Source organism: Streptopelia decaocto, assembly GCF_964273445.1.
Source record: "Streptopelia decaocto genome assembly, chromosome: 1".
Classification (NCBI taxonomy): domain Eukaryota; kingdom Metazoa; phylum Chordata; class Aves; order Columbiformes; family Columbidae; genus Streptopelia; species Streptopelia decaocto.
This window is the reverse complement of record NC_138663.1, coordinates 104,290,122-104,313,993: the sequence shown is the minus strand read 5'-3', so window position 1 is coordinate 104,313,993 and position 23,872 is coordinate 104,290,122. Positions and strand designations below refer to the sequence as shown.

Genomic DNA, 23,872 nt, shown 5'->3' with positions numbered 1-23,872 from the left:
GAAGGGCGGTGCTCTAGCCTCCCTCTGGCGCCGCCGCCGCCGGGGGTGTGGAGAGTAGGTGGGGCCGCGGAGCCGGCACGTGAGGTGGGCAGAGGGGCGCGCGAGGCCGCCGCGGGGCACCTCTCGCGAGGCACCTGTCGCGAGGGGCCGCTGCCGGGCGCGCGCTCCGCTCAGCCTCGTTGCCTGCGCGGGGACGCCCAGCGGGCGGGCGGCTCCTCCTCTTCCTCCCCCCCTGCCCCGCGGCCGCCAGCGCGGAGCGGTCACCGTGACGGGAAGCAACGGGTTGGGCTTGTAGCGCGGAGTTCTTACCGGCGCTGAGGGGCGCTGCCGCGGGGCTTCGCCTTCCTCGGGGAGGTGCCGGCGCTGCCGCCTCCTCCTTCTCCTTCTCCCCGCCCCCGCGAGGGCCCGCTTCAGTTTGGCAGCCCCCGGCGGTGTCCCTGCGGCCGTTACTGGGCGCATCACGTCGGGTTGCTCGTTGTAGTATCAGCCTTTCCAGAGAAAAAGGCGGCGCGGGGCGGTAAGTCGCAGTCTGGCGGCTTGGCGGTCCCTCGGGAGGGGGCAGCCCCCCCTTCCTTCCACACCCTCGCCTTCGCGCTCCTTCTCTGCCCCGCCGTCCCGCCCGGCCTCCGCGGAGCGGCCACCCGCTGACGGCCCTTCCCGCCCCGCACCTGGGCCGCGGCGGAGCCGCCCGCTGCCCCGCTGAGGTAACGGCCGCTGGGACGGGACAGGACAGGACAGGGAGAGCCCCGCTCCCGGCTCGGCTGCCGCTGACTTACTGTAGTGCAGCTCTTCTGGCGCGGAGCGCTCCCAAATCCCTGCTAAAGGAAGCAGGGTCCTGCTGATAAGACTAAACAGAGTCATTCGTCTTTCCCCCCCTGCTTGTGCTGATTTCCAGTTCCCAGCAAATCGTTTGCTTCCAGTGTGCTCTTTTTGCTTCTCCTCCCCTAACTCTAGTTCCTTCTCCTTTTAACAAGAGACTCCCCGAAACACCTGGAGTTCTTTGTTGCTGTTGCAAGTAAACATTCTGTTTCTTTAAGCTGCTGGGAAGTTGCTGCTCTTGCTAAAATCACAGCGAACTTTTCATTTTGGTTCCTGTAAGCAAGGTGACAGGGTTTAAGAGTTTTGAAGTGACACATGTTCAAGGTTTATACCTGTTGAATTAATTTCTCCCTATCCCCGATTATTTTTCCTGGAAGTAGCTTTGAAAATGGCTTAGATGGTTCTGAAATGTTAATGTTTACAATTCCATTAGCTGATTTATGGAGGGAGAGTCTGAAACAGTGAAGATAGGCTCCAAATATTAATATTTATGCTATTAAAATAGTTACATGTTGAAAAGGAAGTACTAGGGGAAAGTTAATTCCTTATGATCCTTTTCTCCTGATATACTTTTGATGGTTGTGATCTTCCTTTTGTTTATGTTGACAAGGAAAATATTGTTTATTAATTCCTGTTATCAATCATAAGAGCATTGATAACAAGTAATTTTACATTCTTGAGCTCTGCTTCCTGAATAGATCCAGGCTTTATTTATATTGCTTCAGTATAGAAAGAGGAAGAGCTACAGTGTTAGTCCACTGGCTACTGTTTATTACCAGCAGCTGAAGAACCATACTGCTTTGATTTATTCTGAGCGCTGTTAGATCATATGATGTTACACATTGTTTTGAGTGAATTAGGTACACCTAAGTAAGGAAAGATTTTCTTGATCCTAGAATTTTTGCTATGTGGTGAGCCACTCTGTCATTGTTCAAAAATTATTGCAGTGATTAGCCTCCACAGCTGCCTGAATGTAATGTGAATGCAGTAATGGGTGAGATACGCACAACATCATCCTGTTTCAGACAGGGTGGAGAAATGGTGGCAAAAATCTACGCTTGTGTGAAAGCCAGGTGAAGTGGGAGAATTGCAGGGACAGCATCAACAGCAGTCAGTGAGGACAGCAGATTGTAGCAACAAGAAGGGCAATGAAGAATTTTTAATTAGGGTAGTAGTTGTCAGAAAATGTAGGAGGTGAGAGCGTCTCCTTATCATCTGTTTTAGTAATTCTGGATCCCCTACCATTCGTACTCTTGCATGGTGCAAGGTAGCTTCAATACATTAGCATCTATTCAGTTTTAATTATCTAGTCTTCCTATAAACAATGACATTTTCAAGAGAGGAAGTTTCTGTATCTGAATAGCCATTGTTGGTTATGGTAGTAGTATTGTAGAGCACTGTGAAATATGATTCTGTATCTGATAAAGGCTTCAGCACCATAATATGCATTTCATTTTCGTGTTTATGTCTTTAGGATACAGTGTTTGTGAGTACTCATAGTTGCAGTTCCTTCTTGTGAAGAGCCACTTATTTTGTGTTCTAGACAAGGAAGCAGGGACCCTGAGAAGCTGGCCATGTTGAAGGCCACGTGCGGTAGTTCTCAGAGCTGCAGTATCCAGGGTTGCTGTTCTCAATTCATGATGCTAAAATGTGTCAGAACATCAGATGTTTCTCTAAATCTGAAACTTTAAACAGATACAATGTTGCTTTATAGAACCGCATCAACTCTTACTCTGCATCATAGTCCGGAGATGTTCGGTGGTTAGTGTTTTTTGTTTTGTGTTTGTTTGTTTGTTTGGTTTGTTGTTTTTTTTTTTTTTTTTTTTTTTTTTTTTTTTTTTTTTACCTGGAGGTGGAGATTAGGTAAGCATGTAAAGAAAGGACTCCAGGCTCTCGATCAATAACGTACTGTAGTATGAATACAGACATCTTGGTTTAGTTTTTCTTTCCTGGTCTCATATTGATCTGTTGGTTATTATAAGACTCTGTGGAATACTTGATATAGTCTGAGTTGGAGAAACAAAAGCTGCTAAAAAATGGGGTGGATGGTATAGCATTCTGATTTTAATAAATGTTTGAAGCTACAGTCACTATTTTTGAAGGTAAAGCTACTAGCTGGAGAATGTAAGTGTTGTGGCTGATGTAGCAATAAACAATATTTGAGCTAACTTGTCAAAACACATGTGAAATGGTTAACTTCTTCAATTTAGAAAGAATCCATAGTGAGATTCATCTTGCCTGACTTGTGATTCTGAAAGTTAGCTGACTTTTCCCATCACAGGAGAGTAATAGGTCGGATGATCTGTGCCTATTTGGCCACTCCACAGGGCAGTGTGTTAAAATGGTATCTGTTTTGCAACTGACTGTGGAGCGGACTTAGGCACTCAGCTTACTTATCAGTGTGTAAGCTGGGAGAGATGAACTGTACTCCCAGATTCCAAAATAGCGATTTTGTTGTCCGTTTCTGAAGCTAATTTCATCTTACATTCTTTGCATACTGAGGCTGTGTTCTTTCCTGGCATAAATTTGCGTTAATCAGATGTACGTCTTTGTAATTTTAGATTCCCAGCTCAAGATCAGTGTGCTTGTGCTGATTTTCCGATGAAGTACATCCTGGTAACTGGTGGTGTCATCTCAGGCATTGGCAAAGGGATCATTGCAAGCAGCATTGGCACCATACTGAAATCATGTGGTCTACGTGTCACTGCAATCAAAATTGATCCTTACATAAACATAGATGCTGGAACCTTTTCACCATATGAACATGGTATGAAGGGCGTTGCTGTTCACTTTTGCATAAGTATTTGTATTCACAGTAATGTGGTGGGTTTTTTTTTTAACAATAAAACCACAGTATGGTAGTTATTAGTAATTTTATAATCTATTTCACAATGCAAATTTGTTCCTTAGTGTTCTCAAAGGCATTGTCTGCTCCAAGTAAAGAGAGAAGCCTGTTTGGTGAAGATACTTCTGTGAGCAGATGCTTTGTTCCTATAAAGTACCACTTTGGGAAAATCCTAGCTGTAGGCCTTGCTCAGTCAATGCTATCTTCAGTTAAACTTGATTAAAAAAAAAAAAAAAAGAACAGTACTATAAAACTGTTTTGAAACTTAAGTCTTCAAGGGTTATTTGTGAATGCTGTTACCTCGGTAAGTAGATTCTTACTTTGGTTGGTTAGGTCTTTAGGCTACGTTGGTTGTATTGACTACATTGCTGATGAGCTACAAGATAGTCTGATGTGCATTTATAATTTTGAATGTTCCTTCAGCTGTCTGCCTTGCTACTCGTACGTTTACTGAAAATAGCGGTTTTCAATGTTCCAAAGTACATTCAGCCACTAGACATTTCTAATTATTTTTATTTGTTGGATTTTGTCTGTTTTAGTCTAGACTGAAATTTTTGGAACTGGAAATAAATGTCTTAGTCTCCTGAACTGAAAAAAAGATCACTTTTTAAGTGGAAGAAGAACACAGCACACCAGACCTCCCTCAAAAAGCCAAATTTGACTAATCCAGTAGTCCTGCACGTTCAGAAGTGCATCTGGTGCTACTTAGGCAGTTGACTGAGGAAGTTCTGCCTTTATCTTTGGCAGTAAGACTCCTGCAATCACTTGAGATTGGGAGGATGTACTCCTCCCCTGGATCCAGGTACATGACAGAGGGGACACTATGGCATGTAATTCCAATGTGATTTTTTTTTTTTTTTCCCTCTGCTTTTGATTTTCTTACTGCTTGTGAAAAAACAATGACTTGCTGGGTAGTAAACAGTAATGCATACAACCCAGAATGCCAAGCCTCTTGTTAACATTTTGGCAGAAATGTGATTGAGTCAAAGGATTTTAATTTGGTGATTTCCAGTTAGCTCAAGAGTATTTTTAAGAATACAATTTTTTATTCTTCAAAGACCTGCTTGTGAGAAATGTTGGTTCCACTCTGTGTCTCTTGGCTTAAATGATAATTTAGTAGTGCAGATGAGGTACTCGGTGCCTCACAGGATCTTCCACTCCCTTGTACACAATGTGGTGTTCTTGAAACTGTTCACTGAAGGAGAATGTTGTATATTGGTGAGATATATGTTTCTGTAGTCCATTCTATGCCTTCAGGGGGGTTGCTTTTTTTCTTTTTTTTTTTTTTTTTTTTTTGACTCCTTCTGCACTGCTCCCATAATTTGTTTAGCCATTGAATCATTGGGTCATGGCAAAGTGTTTTATGGTTTTTTGAAAGAGCCTTATCTTAGGATCTAGGAACTTCAGTTCCTTCAGAAGTTCATTAGTTTCAGAGTCTAGAGACTCTCTAGAGGTCTAAGAAAAGTCTGAGCCTGAAGGATATCTTCAGATTTTTCAGAGTCAGAAATAAACCTTGCTGTGGACATAATGAACCAAATATATAGAAAATGAAAGAACTGAATGAGAAATAGTGATCACATTTGAAGAAGCATTTATGTTCATCATGACTTTACCCCTGACTCAAGCCTTAATTGTTAATATAGATACAACCAACAAAAATTTATAGTGAAGCACTTTGAACATTCATAATGGTTCATGCTTATAAAAGCATGGTTTTTGTCTGCTCTGTGTAAATTAATATTTTATTTGTTGTTGATTCACGATTTCTAGAGATTGCTTTCTTCCAATCAAGGATTGTACCATACTGTTAAAATACTGGCTAAATATTTTAAGTCACTTAAATATTTTGGCAATATAACTCATTTGCAAAACTATTTAGGACTGAGGGGCAGGAATTCAATGTAAAAGTAATAACTCTGATATTAAGTCACACAGAATGACAATGCAGATTGATTTGTATCGTGTGCTTTATTGATCATTGTGGTATATATTATTGTGGTATGTCACGTAAAAAAAAAAATCTTCAGTTTTAGGATGATTGTGGTATTTCTCCTCTGTGCTTAATTTCTGATTAGTTGGTTGCTTTCCTGTCTGTTAAGATTTTCCTTCTAAACTTTCCTATGCTATTTTGAAAAAATTTCCTTTTCTTTTTAGGTGAAGTTTTTGTATTGAATGATGGTGGAGAAGTTGACTTAGATTTGGGAAATTATGAGAGATTTTTGGACATCAATCTCTATAAAGATAACAACATCACCACTGGGAAGATATATCAGCATGTCATTAATAAAGAAAGACATGGTGATTACCTGGGAAAAACTGTTCAAGGTGATATTTTTAATTCTGTGGCATACTAGTCTGTTCAGTCTTCACAAAAGAATGATCAAGAAGCAGCTGCTTTTTACTGCATCTTCTTATTGCTTTCTCCTTCTCAAGACATATGGACAGATTCCTGTAATCTTGGACTTCTAGGTTCAAGGAAGGAGGAACAGAAAAAAGAGCTAATAGTTTCCTTTTGATTTTTGTGTTAATTTCCTCCCTTTTGCATGCAAAACCTGGTATATGGGCCTGAAGTAAGACATGCCTGCCTTGCTTCTTTTGCTTTGTCTTGTAGTTGTTCCGCACATCACTGATGCAGTTCAGGAATGGGTAATGAATCAGGCAAAAGTTCCGGTGGATGATGACAGAAAAGAGCCACAAATTTGTGTAATCGAGGCAAGTATGGAACCTTTCAGGATACATATCCACAGTGAACACAAAGAACTAGCTTGCTATCTCTTTGCCACTTACTGTAAAAAGGTCAGGCTGAAGTTTTATGGAGAACAGCAATGCAATGACACGTTTTATATTCTTTGATTTGTTCTGAAAATGATAGGAATGGTCTTATCCCTACAGCTTCTGTTTACTTTACTAAATCCCTTCTAGAACACTGCTGAAACCAAATTGCTTAAGAGTTTATTAATTTATAAAATTAAAGCAGCCTGGGTGAACAAAAATATGCAATTCTGTCAGAAACCACTTGGTGGCATAGAAAGATCATTCTGAAATGCCAATATTTCACAAGACTTGTGTGTTAAACACTGTTTGATTCAGTGCTTAGTCTACTACAGGTCTTTGTGTCTTTGAAAGATAACTGATTTCTGTCTTTATGAATAAGTTTGGTCATGGACTTATTCTTGGGTTTTGGTTTGGTTATAAGTATTTAAAGTTTTATAATGTGAATTGCTATTTCGTATTGTCCATATGACATTTATGGACATTGGAAAGCTATAATAGTATTGCTAAATGTCTGTATCTTGTTCATTCCAACTATTCATTAATCAAAGTTTTCTGTAGAAAAACCTTCACATCAGCTTAACTATTGATTACTTGCTCACCACTTTGAAAGTAGTGAACATCATGTGAAAGTGTGTATTATTCAGTAGTACCACACATCTTCCCATAAGAAGCTTATGTCTATGGTGTAAACTGAGTATAACAAAACTGAAAATTGTCATATGCTTTCCACAGGAAAATGTGCAGAACAGATAAGGATTCTTTGCAGAGTACGCCTGCAAATTTACATTGTAAATTTTTTTAAGACTCTAATTTCAGAAAAATTGTTGAATATGTAGGAGGTAGACATTTTTTTTTTCTTTTGTTTTTGTTTTCTGTCATCCTGACAGATCCAAACTTTCTTTTTCAGTTGGGTGGAACCATTGGAGACATTGAAGGAATGCCATTTGTTGAAGCATTTAGACAGTTTCAGTTCAAAGCAAGAAGAGAGAATTTCTGTAATATCCATGTTAGTCTAGTGCCACAGGTAAGTTATTAAAATTAATAAAATATATTTTACTCTGTGTTTGGCTCCATATTTGTTTACTTCCCTAATTAACTCTTTCATGCTGGAGTGTTTTAGAGGCAGAGATATGAGACCCAGCCACACTGGGGTAAATAAAGGCTTTGATAATTACTAATGTGAGAATCTGTTTTAATGTTGTAAGTTAACAAAAAAAAAAAAAAATCAACACCAATTTAACAAGAAAGCTAAATATACTTGTGTTTTGCTCTGGAAGGTGCTGGTACCTTATGAAACCAGTAAGAAAGGCACTCAGACTCTCTAAGGTATTGCTAAAGTTCTATTAGAGCTAACACTATAGAACAGTATAAATCATCTTACGTCCCTTTAGGTGGTGGGAAGCCCATGTGGTGTAGCGTTGAACGGCCCTGCCATGCAACATGATGGGCAGACTGCATCCATAGAAGAGTCTCCCCGATCACTTGAACTAATAGATAATTTCCTTAGAAGGAAGCAACTGTATCATTTTCACTATCAAACAGAAAGGATGTTTATGTAAGAACTTCTTACTGTATGTGCTGAGTGGAAGCTGCCTGTGGCCGAGCTTGTCCTGCTGCCAAGGGGGTTGTGCAGCACAGGCCTGGGCCTCCTCAGGGGAACTCTGGTGTGGATCACTGACTGCTCGAGGTACAATGGGCCTCCAGTCAGTAACAACTTTTTGTATAGGGCTAAATGTATTTTTCCATTCAGACTCTATATTTTACTCTACAAATAGATTTTCTTATTATTTTAAGAAGTAATTATTAATTGAGGAGGATTTTGGGAAGCAAAGGTTGGTAATGATGGTATGGTTGCACCTTGTATAGATAAAAAGAGAATTTTAAAGCACTGCAGCTATGGAGTAGAGCTATTGATCAGCAATCAGTGAGATTGATTCTCTGTAGATGAGAGCAGAATTATTTATTACAGCTGATTATTTCCAAGAACATCACTGAAGGCTTTGTGCTATGTTGGACACTCTCCATTTATTAGGAGAATCCAACTTTTGGAATATTATTCTTCTCCTACCTGAATCAATTACATTGAAACTTTTCCTTGGTAAGAAAAGAAAACAAAAAAAGCAAGCAACCAACAAAACCTCGGAATAAACCTGACTTGAGTTAGGGTCATGTGGTTTCTTCACAGAATTTCTTATATCGGTAATACTGTGGTGACATTTCTGTTTCTGGCATATAGTGACTGGATATGCTTACTTCCTGCAAGTATTATTACCTGCAATGACTTTTCTCTTTTAACCTGTAACTGCTCTGTTAGTAGATTTTAGTTGCTATTTGAGCTTTCAAAATACGTCTTTCCAGCCTAATGCCACTGGCGAACAGAAGACAAAACCAACACAGAACAGTGTTCGAGCACTGAGGGGTCTAGGCTTGTCTCCAGATTTGGTGAGTCAATAAATACAGCTTTTTTTTTTACAGATCACCTGGCAGTGTCCTTGCATAACCTGTGTTTGAAGTATAAGCCTTAGTTGTCTCATGAGAGACAAGAATTTTTGAAGATCATAGAATCATTTTGGTTGGAAAAGACCTTTAAGATCATAGAGTCCAATTGTTAACCTAACACTGCCAAGTCCACCTCTGAGATATGCAGCATGTACGCTGCACTACTTCACTAAAGCCACAGGAAATCAAATTACTGAAATTTACTCTTAAGTTTAGTTAATTCAACTAACTCCTTGCAATATCTTGGGACTGTAGCTGTGTTCTTCTTCTAAAGGGATCTTAGCAGAAAAATCCTTCTGCACTGCTAAAAATAATCTCAAGTCTCAGTTCACTTTGTGGGAAGAATGCTTCTGACTTCTAACATTCTCTCACAAGTTTCTTTTTATGCATGATTAAGAAGAAACAATCCTCCCATTGAAGTACAGCCTTTAAAAATATTCCTGTTTGGAAATATAAAACATGTGGATGAATCTTCAAAGTAAGGTTCCTCAATTTCTTTCTTGTGTTGGACTTGCATTGCATAGTATATTGAACCTAAAGCCAGCAAGTTTCACCTCATGCCAGTTGGTAAATGATGGCAAATGTTCAACTCCTTCTATTCTTTCTCCCCAGTGCTCCATTAATGAGTATGTGCATATTACATGGATGCAGTGTTTGTCTCCCTGGCACTTCTCCTTGGGACCAGAGAGGAGAAATAAATAGATCGTTGTAGCTCCCTGTTGTGATACCTGTCTGCCATTGGAGATGTTAACCTGCTTGGTCAAGTGTTGATAGCACTGAAGCCAGGGCAGCACAACTTCAAATGCCAGTACAACCGCAGTTCAAATTTATGCTTCATATTTTCCTGAGCTGAAGACACTCTCTGTTTCTAGGTCTGCTTCAGGAGCAGAAAAAGACAATTTCGCCCTTTTGCCTGAAGCTGCTTGTTAAGTCAAAGAATATTTTCCATAGTTGGTTCTGGAAGTTGTTGAGCAGTTTCCACTCCCATAAAGTCCACTGGGAGAAAAAACTTCCTAGCCCTTCTCAGAAATGAAAGAGTAGTCAGATTAGTCACTGCTTCTGTGTAATATTTGTATCCTCAAAAAGGAAAAGATTATTCTTAAAGGGTACTCATGCAACTAAATCTTGTGTTGTGCTTCTGTCTTGTTTGTTTTTTTTTTCTTTTAACTCTTGCATTTTACATTTATAAAAAGCATGTTTATAACTACAAAACAAATGGCTTTGTAAATAGGATATGTGAAGGATGTGTTAGGTAGCTTCACATTCTTGTGACCTGGAAACTGTAATCAGCTTGTGGAGGGAAAGACTTTCATTAATGCAATGCTGTTCTATATTCCAAGCTTCAGGGCCTAAATGTCAAAATCCCTCTTGAGGTACTAATTGCATATGGAAAGTTGCATGATTTTTGAAGGCCCGTAAGATAATTGCTGGTGCCTGACTTTTTTTTTTTTTTTCCTCCAAATTAATTTTTTAAAGCCTGGTAAGTGTGTGTGGAATAAAAGGAAAACAGACTAATCTAGTCACTTTCTCACATCTTGAGTTCTTGCCTGGGGCAGCTCTGGGACTGCCAGAAGTGCAGTACTTTTTATTTTTATATGTATATATATTTTAGCCACTGCTGTTGACCACTAAAGCACAGAGAGATTACACTTTGAGCAAAGCCTCTTGGTGCTGTTATAAGTTTGCTTGGGCGCTGCTTCCAGAAAATCCATAAACTGTGTGGTTGCTTTCCTGGGCAGGGGCCCAAGGCCAAGAGCACATGGGGAAGCTCCTAAACAGCAGTCAGGATGGCTTCCTTCATAAGCTGAGCTGCCAGGCTGCTGAGCTAAGCTTGGCTGTACTTGTTAATACCTGCTGCCTCACTGTCTGCTCACAGACTTCCCCAAGGTGGTGTGCTGGGCCATCCTCTGCTGTGTATGTACAGGAGCCTTTCTGTTCCCCATGGGGTGTTGCAAATACTTCATGAATATGCTACATCTGCAGTTGTAATGGACTCTCTTACAGCATTTTGAAAACTGCTTAGATTTTCATCAGTGCTGCCCTATTCAAATAAGTTGTTCCTCATCTTTGTAGTATGTTCCTTTGAGATGTACCTCTCCCACTGTTGTAGTTTTGTATTTTCATGCTGATTCTGACACTTTTAATTTCTGTGACTCCATCAACTTTAAATTTGTCTCAGCAAGATCAGTGATAGGTTTCAAAGTGGATTTAGTCACGTGCTCATACTGTTAAGGTTTATGAATTATGCCTTCAAACAGTACCTAGTTTTTAAGTATGTTTTGCTTAATCAAATAGAATGTACAAATTGTTTCATAATTCTTTTTTGTTTATTAGAATGTACACTTAATTTCCCCCTTATACTTGGCATTGTTTTTCCGTTTCTAGAATTTCTTGCAAGGATAGGGGAAGTTAATTAATCTTCATCAAAATTGGTGTCTAGCAAGGTGAGCAAAGGTCAGCTACAAGTTCCTGAACAAAAAAAAGGGCTTAATGCATTAAGTAGTTGCATTTGCTAGAAAGATGGGGAAAATAATGAATTAATTGTTTAACAAGATCATTCTACTTTCTGTTATACTTTCAAGATTCAAAATAAATTAAGGTAGCAGACTTAATAATCAACAGACACATTGCTAAAGCAGCTCTGCATTTTGGGCTAGTAGCCTGAAGTTATGTAATGCAAAAAAATTTCTTACAACAAACACCAAAGCACATGCTTATTTTCGTTGTTGGTAAAAATTATCAATGTTTTCTAAACTTCTTGAGTTGTACACATATCAGCAAAATAATAGAATAATTGCACCAGGAAAAAACTCATAAGATTATGAAACGGTTTCCTCATCTTCAGCTTCCTTTTTATCATGGTGTGCAAATCAAGAATTATTAAAAGGTGCTGAAGTACTGAAATAGTAGAAAACATGCATATAAGCTAAGTATTTTTGGTCAAATTTAGCTGGTAAAGTCATATTATTTCTTTCGATTCATCATATTATTCACATTTATAGAACTCCTAGATGTTAGGTAAAGATTATTACAATAGTAGCTGTAAGAAAGGAGAACATAAGGAAGCAGTATTACAGAGAATGCTAAAGAAAGATTAATAAAAGGGGGTCAGTATAGGCAGGTAACCGATTTACTTCTGCCATGCTAGCAGGTATTTGTGAACTATGATATATTGCACAACTCCAAAAGAGGTGAGTGGAAAAAAGTGCATTTGTTTGTGCTGTGCTTCCAAAGGAGACTGATTTCTTCATGAACAGTATTGAGGATCTTCTATTGGTTTATCCAGTAAATATTTAAGATTTTTCCTTCTGTTATGACAGATTGTCTGCAGAAGTGCAAAACCTATAGAAATGGCAGTAAAGGAGAAGATTTCCATGTTTTGCCATGTGGAGCCTGAGCAGGTCAGTACTTTAATATTTTATTTGTTATTATTTAAATATGTAAAAGCTTCCAAATATTTCTGTTCATTTCTATTTTCATCTTGAGACTGTTTCATTAATATGTAATTTTTTTTACATTTTTTATCTTGCTATCATGTACACTATAACGCTTGAAAATTATCGGGAGTTTATATGTCAAATTTTATGTCAAACAGCCATTAACAATTTAAGTGCATGTTATGCAAAAAGTTAATAAAAGGAATAAATTTTGAGTGCATTGTTAATTGCTATAGATAGTTTTGAAAAGTGTGCAGTTTAAATCTATGGTTGGTTATTGTCCATAAATCATCTCAGGTGCTTATAATGATGGGTGAACAAAGTGTGGTTAAAGCCAGGGGTTTTGCTTATGCTCATAGATCATCAAAGCCACGTGAACACTCTTATTGTGATAATATGTAATAGACTTTTCATGCCATTTAATATGCTTAGAACATTTACTGTGTAGTTACGGATGTGTTATAATTCATGTGTGATTTTGACCTTAATAGTTTCTGTGATTAATTGCTATTCAAATACTAATTTTGATAAATGAAATGCTCTTTAATATTTTTGCAAATGAAAGCATTTTATTCTTCCATGTAATGGATGGTATTAAAGGGATAATAAATACCAACAGTTATGTTGTGTTTCAAATATTTATCAGTGTTGACTGACCTTTCTGCAGGTGTGTAAGAAAAATCTTTTTATAGTAAGATTCCAGATGAGGACAGAGAGGGCAGTGTGGCCATTACTTCTCCCGCTTGTTTCCATCTTACTATCTGTGAAAGACAACACTCTTGAGTGAGCTTGTGGAAAATCCTTCAGAAATGGTTCCTCTCCAGCCAGAGAGAGACAAATGGAAGTTCAATCAAATGAAAGTGGTGCGTGTGCTTTTCTGGCACATAAGCATCTACATACCCAGACCCCATCTGCAGTTATTACGCCAGTCTAACTGGACCAAGAGTCCCATGTGGAACTGAACCTCCCTAAGAGCATCCTGGCAGGGAGGGAACTGTCTTCATGGCACTTTTTCCAGAGTTCAGTCTTTCAGGATAGCAGCTCAGTCACAGGTTTCATGAGAAGTTGAGTATATGATCCTGGCCAGAGTGCTGCACTCTTTCTGTGCTGTTCTGGCTGGCTCAAATGTCTGTCCAGAGCACTGCATCATGTAATAAATATGAGTCCTTGCCAGTTAGACCCAGTGGATTGGACTGGGATGCTGCTGGGTGCCATACTGTCTTGCAGCCTTATTTTTTTTTTTTTCTTTCCCCTTTTCATGACTATATTCATCAGAATTCTGCAGAGCCATTCTGAAGTCTTCTGTGTGTCTTAAAATTAATGAACCACTTCTGAATTTCAGAAGACACTGGCCACTTGTCTATATTCCCTAGAACGATCCTAGATTTCTTGTGAATGAAGGATTAGATGCATCATCAGTCTTGTTCCTGGAACTATATGCAATGCCAGTAGAGAGGAAGCTACAGTTTATTTTGTGTCTAAAACAATGTTTTACAATCATCTCAAGGGGATCAATCTTTTCAGTGCACACTTCCCATTTATTTGCTGTTGTAGAATCACAGAATAATGGAGGTTGGAAGGGAGGTTATCTGGGCCAACTCCCCTGCTGAAGCAGGACCACTTAGAGCCAGTTGCCATGGACCATTATTTAGGCAGCTTTTGAATATCTCCAAGGATGGTGACTCCACAACCTTCTTGGGCAGCCTGTGTCAGTGCCTGGTCACCCTCACAGTGAAAAAGTGTTTCCTGGTGTTTAGAGTGAACCTCCTGTGTTTCAGTTTGTGCTCATTGATCTTGTCCTATTACTGGGCACCACTGAAGAGGGCCTGACACCATCTTTGCATGTTTCTCTCAGGTATTTCTATACATTGATGAGATTTTTCCATCTCCACCCCCAAATCCTTTTCTTTTCCAAGCTGAACAGTCTCTGCTCTCTCAGTCGTTCCTCATAGGAGAAATGTTCCATTTGGTTAAGCACCTTTGTGGATCTCTGTAGTCCGTGGTCTCTTTCCAGTATGTCTATGTCTCTCTCGTACTGGTGAGCACAGAACTGGACTGAGGGCTCTAGGTGTGGCCTCATCAGTTCTGGATAGAGGGGAAAAAACACATCTCTCGGCCTGCTGGCAACATCCTCCTAATGCAGTCCAGGATACTGTTGGTTGGCTCATGTTCAACTTGGTGTCCACCAGGATGCACAGGTCCTTTTCTGCCAAGCTGCTTTCCTGCTGGGTGGTCCCCAGCATCTATTGGTGCCTGGGGTTGCTCCTACCCATGTGCAGGACTTTGCACTTCCCCTTGCTAAACTTCATGAGGTTCCTGTCAGCCCATTTCTCCTGCCTCTTGGCAGGATGGCAGCACAACCCTCTGGTGTATCAGCCACTCCCGCCATGTTGGTGTCATTTGAAAATTTGCTGAAAGTATGCTCTGCCCCATCATCCAGATTATTAATGAAGATGTTGAACAGGACTGGACCCAGTACTGACACCTGGGGTACAGTAACTGCTGTAACTGCTGGTTAATGGCTTTCAACTAGACTTAGTGCTGCTGATGACCACCCTCTGGCCCTGGCCATTCTGCCAGTTTTCTTCACTGTCTGCTCATCCTGCCCATACATGAACAGGTCGTCTATAAAGATCTTAAAGGAGACTGTATTAAAAGTCCAGGTAGACAATATCCACTGCTCTTCTCTCATCTACCAGGCCAGTCACTTCATTGTAGTAGTTTATCATGTCGTTCAAGTATACCTCCTGGTTGTAAATCCATATTGACTACTTCTGATGATTTTCTTGTCTTTTGCGTGCCTGGAAATGGTTTCAAGGACTGCCATAACTAGTCCATAAAGACCACATGCTATTTTGTCCGCAGACTTCTTCTAAGTGGATTTTTTTTTTTTTTAGTTTGCTTTTATCAAGTGAGTCCCCTCTCCTTGCTTCAATGTACATACCACCAAAACAAAAGCAGTGTCTTCAGCTTGTTTTAGGCTTATAATAGTCTCCATAGTCAGCATGGCTGTAACCTAGAGCGGCTAGTGATTCTTAATGTCAATATCCTTAGGTTGGTAGCTGCCAAGTTTGGAATAACAGTTGGAAAAGCCATATTCCTACTGTTGGAGGGCTGTGGTTATCCTATGCTTTTTGCTGTTGAATGAGCACATAAAGAGACATGGTGCCGAATGCATGTGTACATACTTATGTGATGAACAGAAGTAACTCAAGGATAACTGAGTATCCTTTGCTTCTCCTGTGTATCAGGGAAGAGAACACTTCTGCTCAGGAGTCTGAACTCTGCAGTCTCGTGTAAGCCAAGTGCAATGAACTTAACTGCCAGCAGCTTGGACATGGTTTATACATGTGTTCTTAACTAAATGGTCCTTGAATTGTCTATACTCATTAATTAACTACATAAAAGAATTGTGTTAGTGCATTAGGTTATGAGACTTTATCGCAATCTAATTTGGTCTGTTTTGTTAGGTCCCATTTGTGTTTTTTCTTTCCCAGTTAATATTCTTCAAGTGTGTAAGAGAGGCAGAAAAAAATATTAGCAAACATTACTGCTTTTGGGGCCAGAAGTTTCCATTAAAACTGATGTGTTGATAGGCTTGACAAGCTATTTTCGTATGATGAAACATGCTTTTACCTTTTGGGTAACTTATTTCTTGTGTACAAAAAAATAGAATGTATGTTTCCTATGAAAAATATTTAGATAAGCCTTTTATGTTATGCTTTTTTCTTGTTAGGTAATATTTATCCATGATGTTTCTTCCACTTACCGAGTACCAATCCTGTTGGAAGAGCAAGGCATCATTAAGTACTTTAAACAGAGGTTAAATTTACCTATTGATGACCAACCAAGTGATCTTCTGATGAAATGGAAGAAAATGGCTGACAGGTATTCTATCTTCTGCTGCTTTTTGCAGAAGTGTTTTAATTCAAGTTGGGTTTTCAGCTGCTGTGAAATCACCAAACTGGACTGGGCTCAGTAACATACTGCTGATTAACACTTGCAAATAGTATGGGTTTAAAAACATTGTCAGTTTGAGTTTTAGAAGATGTTTTGTAAAGTTAAGGAAAAAGCAAACACTGTTAAAATGTTTTCTTTATGAAAATTGGTGTAATAACTGAGAAACTTGTTTTTGTCAGATACGAAAGGTTGCTGAAGGTGTGTTCCATAGCTCTCGTTGGCAAGTACACAAAACTAAGTGATTGCTATGCATCTGTCTTCAAGGCTCTGGAACACTCTGCGCTGGCAATTAATCACAAACTGGATTTAATGGTGAGGAAATATCTGGATTTTGCTTTCAGGAATACTTTGAATATACTTTTCTAGTTCCCATCATGTAAGGCAGTTTTAATTTATGTGGAAATTAGAAAATGAATCGTGCAGATAAATACAGACCGGCCTAGCACTTCATGTTTTTAAATAAGTGTTTACGGATTTAATTACTTTATTTGGAATGAAACTTTTTTGAAAGGAATGCTACAAAATTACCTAAAACTGGATCTGATGAAAAAGCATACTTTACCTGCAAATTTATATTTACTGTCAAAGGTAGGTTTCACTTGTTCTCATGAGACTACTTATCATGTTAATAAGATTAGCTTAAAGAGAGGAGAAAACAGGTAAATTGGAAAGAGTTTGTCTTTAAAATCCACTGCCAGAAGCTGTTGCTCTTCATTTCAGTTAATATTCTGAGAGCCATCCTATTTATTTTCAGCAGGATTCTAATGATATCAAGATTGGCCCATAAGCTTAGTTTCTCCAAGGCAGTAGTTCCTCAAATATAGGACTATCTAGGGACCTAATTTGTCTCATGTTGATGAGAATAGAAAGTTGATCTGCACAGGGAAAAACTGTTACCAGCTTTCTCACAGGTGGAACTATCAGTTTCCATTGCTGGGTTTTGTTGCCAGGAATGGCAAGTCTAAGGCAGAGAAGCAATGTGGAAGTGTGTATTATTTTCACTTAATGGGTACAGGGGACATTTTGTCAACTTGCAGTAGCGAAAGAGAAATAAATGGTTGCAAAGTATCAGCACAACACGCTGCTTTAGAGTGATTAATTAAATGACATAAATTGATCAAAGTGGGCATTTGCAGGCTATACTGCACTCAGTAGGTTTTGATCTCTACCTCTCTCTGATCAAAGCAAATTTGTATGTTTATGCACTTGGGTAACTGCTGATCTAAAAAAAAATAGAAGATACTAGAGTAGTAAGTGGACAATTTACATGCAATCCACTCCTTGTCCCTTCATCACAATTTCAACAACAGAAATTCCCCACAATCATTCTGCTCTTTGCTTTCTAGCAATGCTCAGTCCATGTTTTACCCATTAGCTCTCCAAATTGCTATCTTTATATTGAATTCCTCATGCCCTAGGTTGGGTGCCAAAGAAGACTGTAGTAGGTTGTCCTTAGTTGGGTGCTAGATGCCCCTCGAGCATCCCTATTACTTCCCTTGTCAGCAGGACAGGGCAGGGAAAAAATAAGATGGAAAAGAACTCATGGATCAAGATAAAGGCAGTTTAATAAAGCAAAATGAAAGGCTCTGTGTGGAAGCAAAGGAAAACAAAATATTAATTTTCTACTTCCTATCAGCAGGTGAGGTCCAGCCACTTCCCAGGAAGCAGGGCTTCAGTATGGGTACCAGTTGCTCCAGAAGACAAATGTCATAATAATGAATGCCCCGTTCCTCCTCCCCCTTTTTTTCTTAGCTTTTATTGCTAATTAGATGGCATATGGTATGGAATATACCTTTGGTCAGTTTGGGTCAGCTGTCCTGGCTTTGTCCCCTCCCAAGGTGATGCCCACCCCCAGCCTATTGGGTGTGAGGGGGAAATGTTGGAGAGACAGGTTTGGTGCTGTGAGAGCACTGCCCAGCAGAAGCCAAAACACTGGTGTGTTAACAACACCTTGCAAGCTACCAACACAAAGCACAGCACTATGGGGACTGCTGTGGGCAAAATTAACTTCATCTCAGCCAGACCAAATAGCCAGTGATATTTCCAGTGTCTTTTGGGAGAAGACAGTTAAGTTCCCTAAACCATGAACACTGAGTACTAAAGGAGTTTCTCATATCAGAAACCTGGTAGCAAATTTCAGTTTGCTTGAGAACATAGTGAAGTGCGTTGATTTATTCTCTGGGAAGTGCCAAGAAGCCCGTCCTATTCAGAGAAAAGGAAAAAAAAAACCCAGAAACTGTGTATCTGAGTGTCCTTCTAGGTAAGGTATGCTGGATGTTGAATAGTATAGAGACAAAGAACTGGTTGCTACCTGTCATGCAAAACATCTAGGAAACTGCTCAAGAAAACAAAATAACTTGATGTTTAATAAGAGGAAATATTTTTCTACATACTAAGGAACTTTATGCATAGTGTTCACTGCTAAAAAGTATCTCTGAAAATCTAAGGACTGAGCAAAATTCAAGTAAACTTTATGTGTTTATGTGACTAAGAAGCCAATTGGTAGGCATAATAGAAAATATAAAACAAAACTGCCAGAAACTCAGCTTAGGGAAGAAAATGCTTATGTTTTAAGGCTTAAGCTGTCTCCTTTCATTTGAAGGGAAAGGGGAGGTGGTATAATGGAAGAAAAAAAATCTGCTTGTAGAAAATAGATAAGCTTTCCTCCACAATAAGTTTTCTTCCACGATACACGTAGACATATAGTTGGGAAGTACTTGAACCAGTTAGACATACACAGGTCCATGGGACCAGACAAAATGCATCTCAGAGTGCTGAGGGAGCCATCTGGTATCATTGTGAGGCCACTTTTCCATCGGTTTTGAAGGATCATGGCAATTGGGGGAAGTTTTTGATGACTACAAAAGGGCAAATGATGCACTAATCTTTAAAAAAAGCAAAGAAAGAGGTTCAGCCTCACCTTGTTCCCTGGGAAGAGTATGGAACAAATACTCCAAAAAGTTGCTTCTGTGTGCATGAAAAACAAGTATGTGGAAACAGCTAGACTGAATCCCTGGATATTTTCAGATCCTGACTGGAAATGGCCCTGAGCATCCTGCTGTAGTTTAACCTGCTTTGAGACGGATGTTGGGCTAGGAACCTCCCAAGGCCCTTTCTGACCTATATGGTTCTATTACTCTAAAGAGTGTTTTATACTGGTGGCTACATAGTGGGAAATTTTTATGGAGTGTAAAATAACTTTGCTTTTTAGCAAAAAAAAGTAAAAGGTGCCAAGTGTGCAAGTGCATGGTTAGCTTTGTGTGCAGCTAGCCTTAAATTTGGCATTAACAAGCTTGTGAATTGATGATTGCTGGATCTCTGGTGTGGTGCTGAGATGTTAACAGGCAAGGGCTTCACTTGCCTGTGCTAACCTCCTTTTTAGTGTTTCTGTCCAAAGGCTCTCTGTATAATCCTGTGCTCTGAAGGAACTGCTTAGAACTGTATGTGGCATCCGGCTCATAACCTAGTGTCTATGTATCTGAATGATGAAATGTTGATGCTACTCGAAGTGATAAATATGCTGGCAAGGAAACCACAATTAACTTCAACTGTAATTAGTTTCTTTTCCCAACCTCTCAGTATGATAAAGTGTCCTTTTAGTTTACCCTATAGTATCCTACTAGTATAGAATAACAACATTCATAGATAGTTATTGTTCTGTTGTATTTTTGATGCCCTCTAGAGTGGGGAAAAAACAGGAAATGTTTGCCAGGAGGCAATCTTATCTGGAAAACTTTCAGCAGTCTTCTGGTTGTTTGCGTTTCTCTGCACACAAACGTGTTCTGTCATTTCAGACAATCTTGTTTTTATGGGGAATGGACTCTACAGGAGGATGCTATTAATTATGTTATTCTGAGAAAAAGACTGACAAAACCAAGAATCAAACTCTGATCTTTTGCTTCCCCAGTGCAGTACACAGCTGCCCCACTGATTTGCTCTAGTGGTACCTCAGGAGCGATGTTTATTGATGGCAGTAGAGATTCCATTATAATGCAATATTTCTGCTAGAACATAGATACTGAAGCTGCCTCCCTCTGTACAGTTGATGATTTCACATCAATCCCCAGGAATGCCTTTCGCACAAGCTAGACAACACAGGTTTATCCAGTCTGTGATAAGATTAGATGGCACCTAAAATCTAAGAAAGTGAACACCTTGGCCACATCTTGTTTGATGTCAGGGTAAGGTCAACACCACTCCTTGATTGGTGCTCTGATTTCCATAGGAAGAAAACCTGGCTATGTAGATATGTGCATTCTACCAAGTCTGCTTACCTGGAGAGCTGCAAAATGAGGACTGGGGGCAGGCAGAGCTTTGGAGCTCTGTGCAAAGAAAGGGATATGGATTACTGCAACTACAGCAAATACTGAGTCTTCAGTGAAGTTATTACGGGTTTGTTGGGAAATTCACTTGAAACTCTAAGAAATTTGTCTTAATGCTATTAAAATGTTGGTTGTATAGTGTATGCTGCTCTTTCTGTGGAATAAATTACTGTTTTATTGCATATTTTTCTTTATTAGTACATAGACTCAACAGACCTTGAACGTTCTACAGAAGCGGAGAACTCAGTGAAATATCACCAGGCATGGCACAAACTATGCAAAGCAGAGTAAGTGATATGGGGTGTTCTGTATCCCAAATGCAGACCATGGTATCTGTTTCATGTGATGAAAAGTGCTTCAGTAAATGATTTCTCAGTGCATGCAAATTGCATTACTTACATAAGGGTATAGATGTGCATGGTTAATGACAAACTTCAGACACAGCAAATTATAGTATCAACCTATATCCTCTAACTTGCTTTAATCTCTTTAGACAAGTTGCACTTGTTTGGTTGGGGTGGATGTTGTGTTTTGTTGTTGCTGGTGGTGGTTTTTTTGATAGCTAGACTTCAGTTGTCATATTTTTCTTTGTCAACATGCATCATAGTGAAAAGTAGTTAGATAAAAGCTTAGTAAATGCTGGTGACACTCTGCAAATGTCTCTGTTAAGAATCATTGCTGGGATTTCAATTTGTATTTGTAAAGGGATGTTTGTTGTCAAAATGCCTTCATTTCTTCAGTATTGCTTAGCAGACATAAAGTTTTGGTGCTAAGATCCTAGAATAGTGAATATGTAGCTAGTTTATTTCAGCAATATGCATTTAAATAGTAGGAATTTCACTGTGAAGGATGAAGTTGGTCAGATGAGAACTGGGGTGGGTAAATGAGACAAATCTCCAAATGTAGAGTTAAATTCTGTGTATTTTGAATGGTCCTACAAAACATGCCATTCATGCATTGTGCTTGCTTTGTTGTAACCTCAAAAGTCATTCTTCAATTTGTATGGACTTCCTTTGCTGGCTTGATTCTACATGTTGGTTGCTTTATATATGGCTGTAATTACAGTGGCATTCTGGTCCCAGGAGGGTTTGGAATTCGGGGAACAGAAGGCAAACTCCAAGCTATCTCCTGGGCAAGAACAAAGAAAAAACCTTTTCTTGGTAAGGTCATTAAAATCAGAAATTATTGTGTTTTGGAGGTATATAGCAATCCAATTGATTTGATTAAAAAAAAAACCCAAAACAACAAACTCACACTAGGGAAGGATCCTGTCCTGGGCAGGTGATTATTTGCCTTGTAAAAGGTGCCAAGGGTCATAGTCATGTACTACATCAGTCATGTACTACCTCTGTTGTGTAAGGAAGAAGAAAAAGGCTATCCCTACTCTTAAGGTTTTATTCACTAAATTCACATTTTACGTGGAGAGTCTTTGCTTCTCAGTGTAATTAAATCAGCATCATTATGGATATGAATCAGAGTGCAGAAAACATAGGTGTCTTTGGACACATTTGCTATATTAGATTTTTTTTGTTGATTTACTGGCGTATTTTATGATGGTAAAGTCTAAAGATGGCATCTGGTCTGTAAGTTAAGTGCTGTTTAAGTGCCTCTGAAGCTTTAGTTTCTGCTCCACATTTCTTACAATTTTATAAGTGATGACATTGACTAGTTGCCAAAGCAAAATTTGAATCTGAATATACACAGCCTTTCAGCTTCTGTTTGTCTTTATTTTTTTACTGGTAAAATAGATGGGAGAGAAAAAAAAAATGAAAGGCCTTAAAGCACATAATGTCACATGTATTTACATGGTGCCGGGTTCGAAGAGTGAGTTTTACACTGAGCAGCCATTTTTGTTTTAGCTTTTGATAAGTCTGTGTATATACACTGGGTACCAAGATTTCTAAGCAGTCAAGTTTAAGACAGAGAAGCAAATACTTTGTCAGTCCTGCTTTTTGTGCTGTTAAATTCTGGGGCTTTTGTCTTCCCTTCTAGGAGTTTGCCTGGGAATGCAATTAGCAGTTGTGGAATTTGCAAGAAACTGTTTGAATTGGAAAGGTAAGCTCAATATGCTGGTGTCGATATGATTTGCTTAGAAGAAATTTTATTCTATATGTGAAATGTATATCTATTTTTGTAACTATTATATAGATCCTGTGATCATTAGGTACTTTGCTCTTGCAGCATGATCATTTTCAGCTAGGCACTCTGTGCTACCTTCCTGTACAAGCGAGTAGGAACTCCTATTATGCAGATTGCTTGAAAGCTGCCTCTTGATCTAGGGAGCATAGGAGAAAACGTTCTTACAGTTCACCTCTGCAGTCTCTTTCTGGAGTGTGCAGGTGGTGAGGAGAAAAAAGTGAGAAGTGCTTTTCTCACTTGCTTTCATTAGCTGAAGTAGCTGAACCATAGCCATTGTAGTTATAGTATGAAGAAATTTAGCTCTTCTACCACTAAGAGCAGAGAGGAAAAGGTTTTGGGAAGTAGGAGATGGAGTGTGTGTGATTGAGGTCATGTGCTTCCTGTGGTTGCTTCAGAAGTGGTACAGTATGTGTTTCAGCATACAAGATTGTAGCTTAAATGCAGGCAAGCTCTAAAAAGCCACAGAACTGTTATCATGAACTTGTAGTGCATGTAGAATAATGGAAATGTACCATGTTTGTTTTGAACTTCTGTTACAGACGCAAATTCTACAGAATTTGACCCAGATACAAAAAACCCTGTTGTAAGTACTGATTTTTTTTTTTCCCTGCATGTTTTGTGAACATGCATTTTTTGTTAAAAAGGGAGTTACCTCTGTGTCAGTTAAGGTCTATATGTTTTTACATGGCATGACATGAAGAGGTGTTGGTATTGTTTAAAAAAGGATTTTCTTTTAATAGACCCTTGCCTTCACCTGCTTGCCTCTGTGGTTGGTCTTAGCTTTATTTTGGTAATTTTTCTAATAATTTCCTTGGCTGTAGACTGATGCTGGAAGTAGACAATAATAATTAGGTTGGCTTTAATAGAGGATAAAATATAGAGGGAAGCTGGAAAGTGTAGCACAAAGCTATTGTCAAAACACAAATATATATAAAAGGACAAGGATTATATGGAAAGCTGTAAAAAAATTCTTGTCTTTCCTTTATATAGACAGTGTAAATAACCACTCCACCGTTCTCTCCCATGCATCTCACAGCCCTCCTTTTGAGAAAAATTTAAATGCTGTAGATGTGACA

The 23,872-nt window shown here is 39.2% G+C and overlaps 1 protein-coding gene across 4 annotated transcripts in view; it reads left to right on the top strand.

The window, feature by feature from the left end:
* Nucleotides 1-30: 30 nt before the first annotated feature.
* The window catches only part of CTPS2 (CTP synthase 2), a 76,936-nt gene continuing 53,094 nt past the window's right edge, over nt 31-23,872 (top strand). Inside the window, exons 1-13 of one of the 4 annotated variants that reach the window (XM_082058002.1) lie at nt 31-84; nt 3,381-3,586; nt 5,819-5,989; nt 6,276-6,376; nt 7,347-7,463; nt 8,798-8,881; nt 12,259-12,339; nt 16,112-16,263; nt 16,515-16,647; nt 20,856-20,944; nt 21,723-21,817; nt 22,650-22,712; nt 23,336-23,379. In XM_082058002.1, the coding sequence (XP_081914128.1) occupies nt 3,421-3,586; nt 5,819-5,989; nt 6,276-6,376; nt 7,347-7,463; nt 8,798-8,881; nt 12,259-12,339; nt 16,112-16,263; nt 16,515-16,647; nt 20,856-20,944; nt 21,723-21,817; nt 22,650-22,712; nt 23,336-23,379 (1,296 nt within the window). In that variant the 5' untranslated portion in view covers nt 31-84; nt 3,381-3,420. Of the gene's footprint in view, nt 85-132; nt 518-3,380; nt 3,587-4,203; nt 4,467-5,818; nt 5,990-6,275; nt 6,377-7,346; nt 7,464-8,797; nt 8,882-12,258; nt 12,340-16,111; nt 16,264-16,514; nt 16,648-20,855; nt 20,945-21,722; nt 21,818-22,649; nt 22,713-23,335; nt 23,380-23,872 lie in introns of those variants that run through there. The other 3 variants (XM_082058003.1, XM_082058001.1, XM_082058004.1) reach the window with 3 other exon arrangements.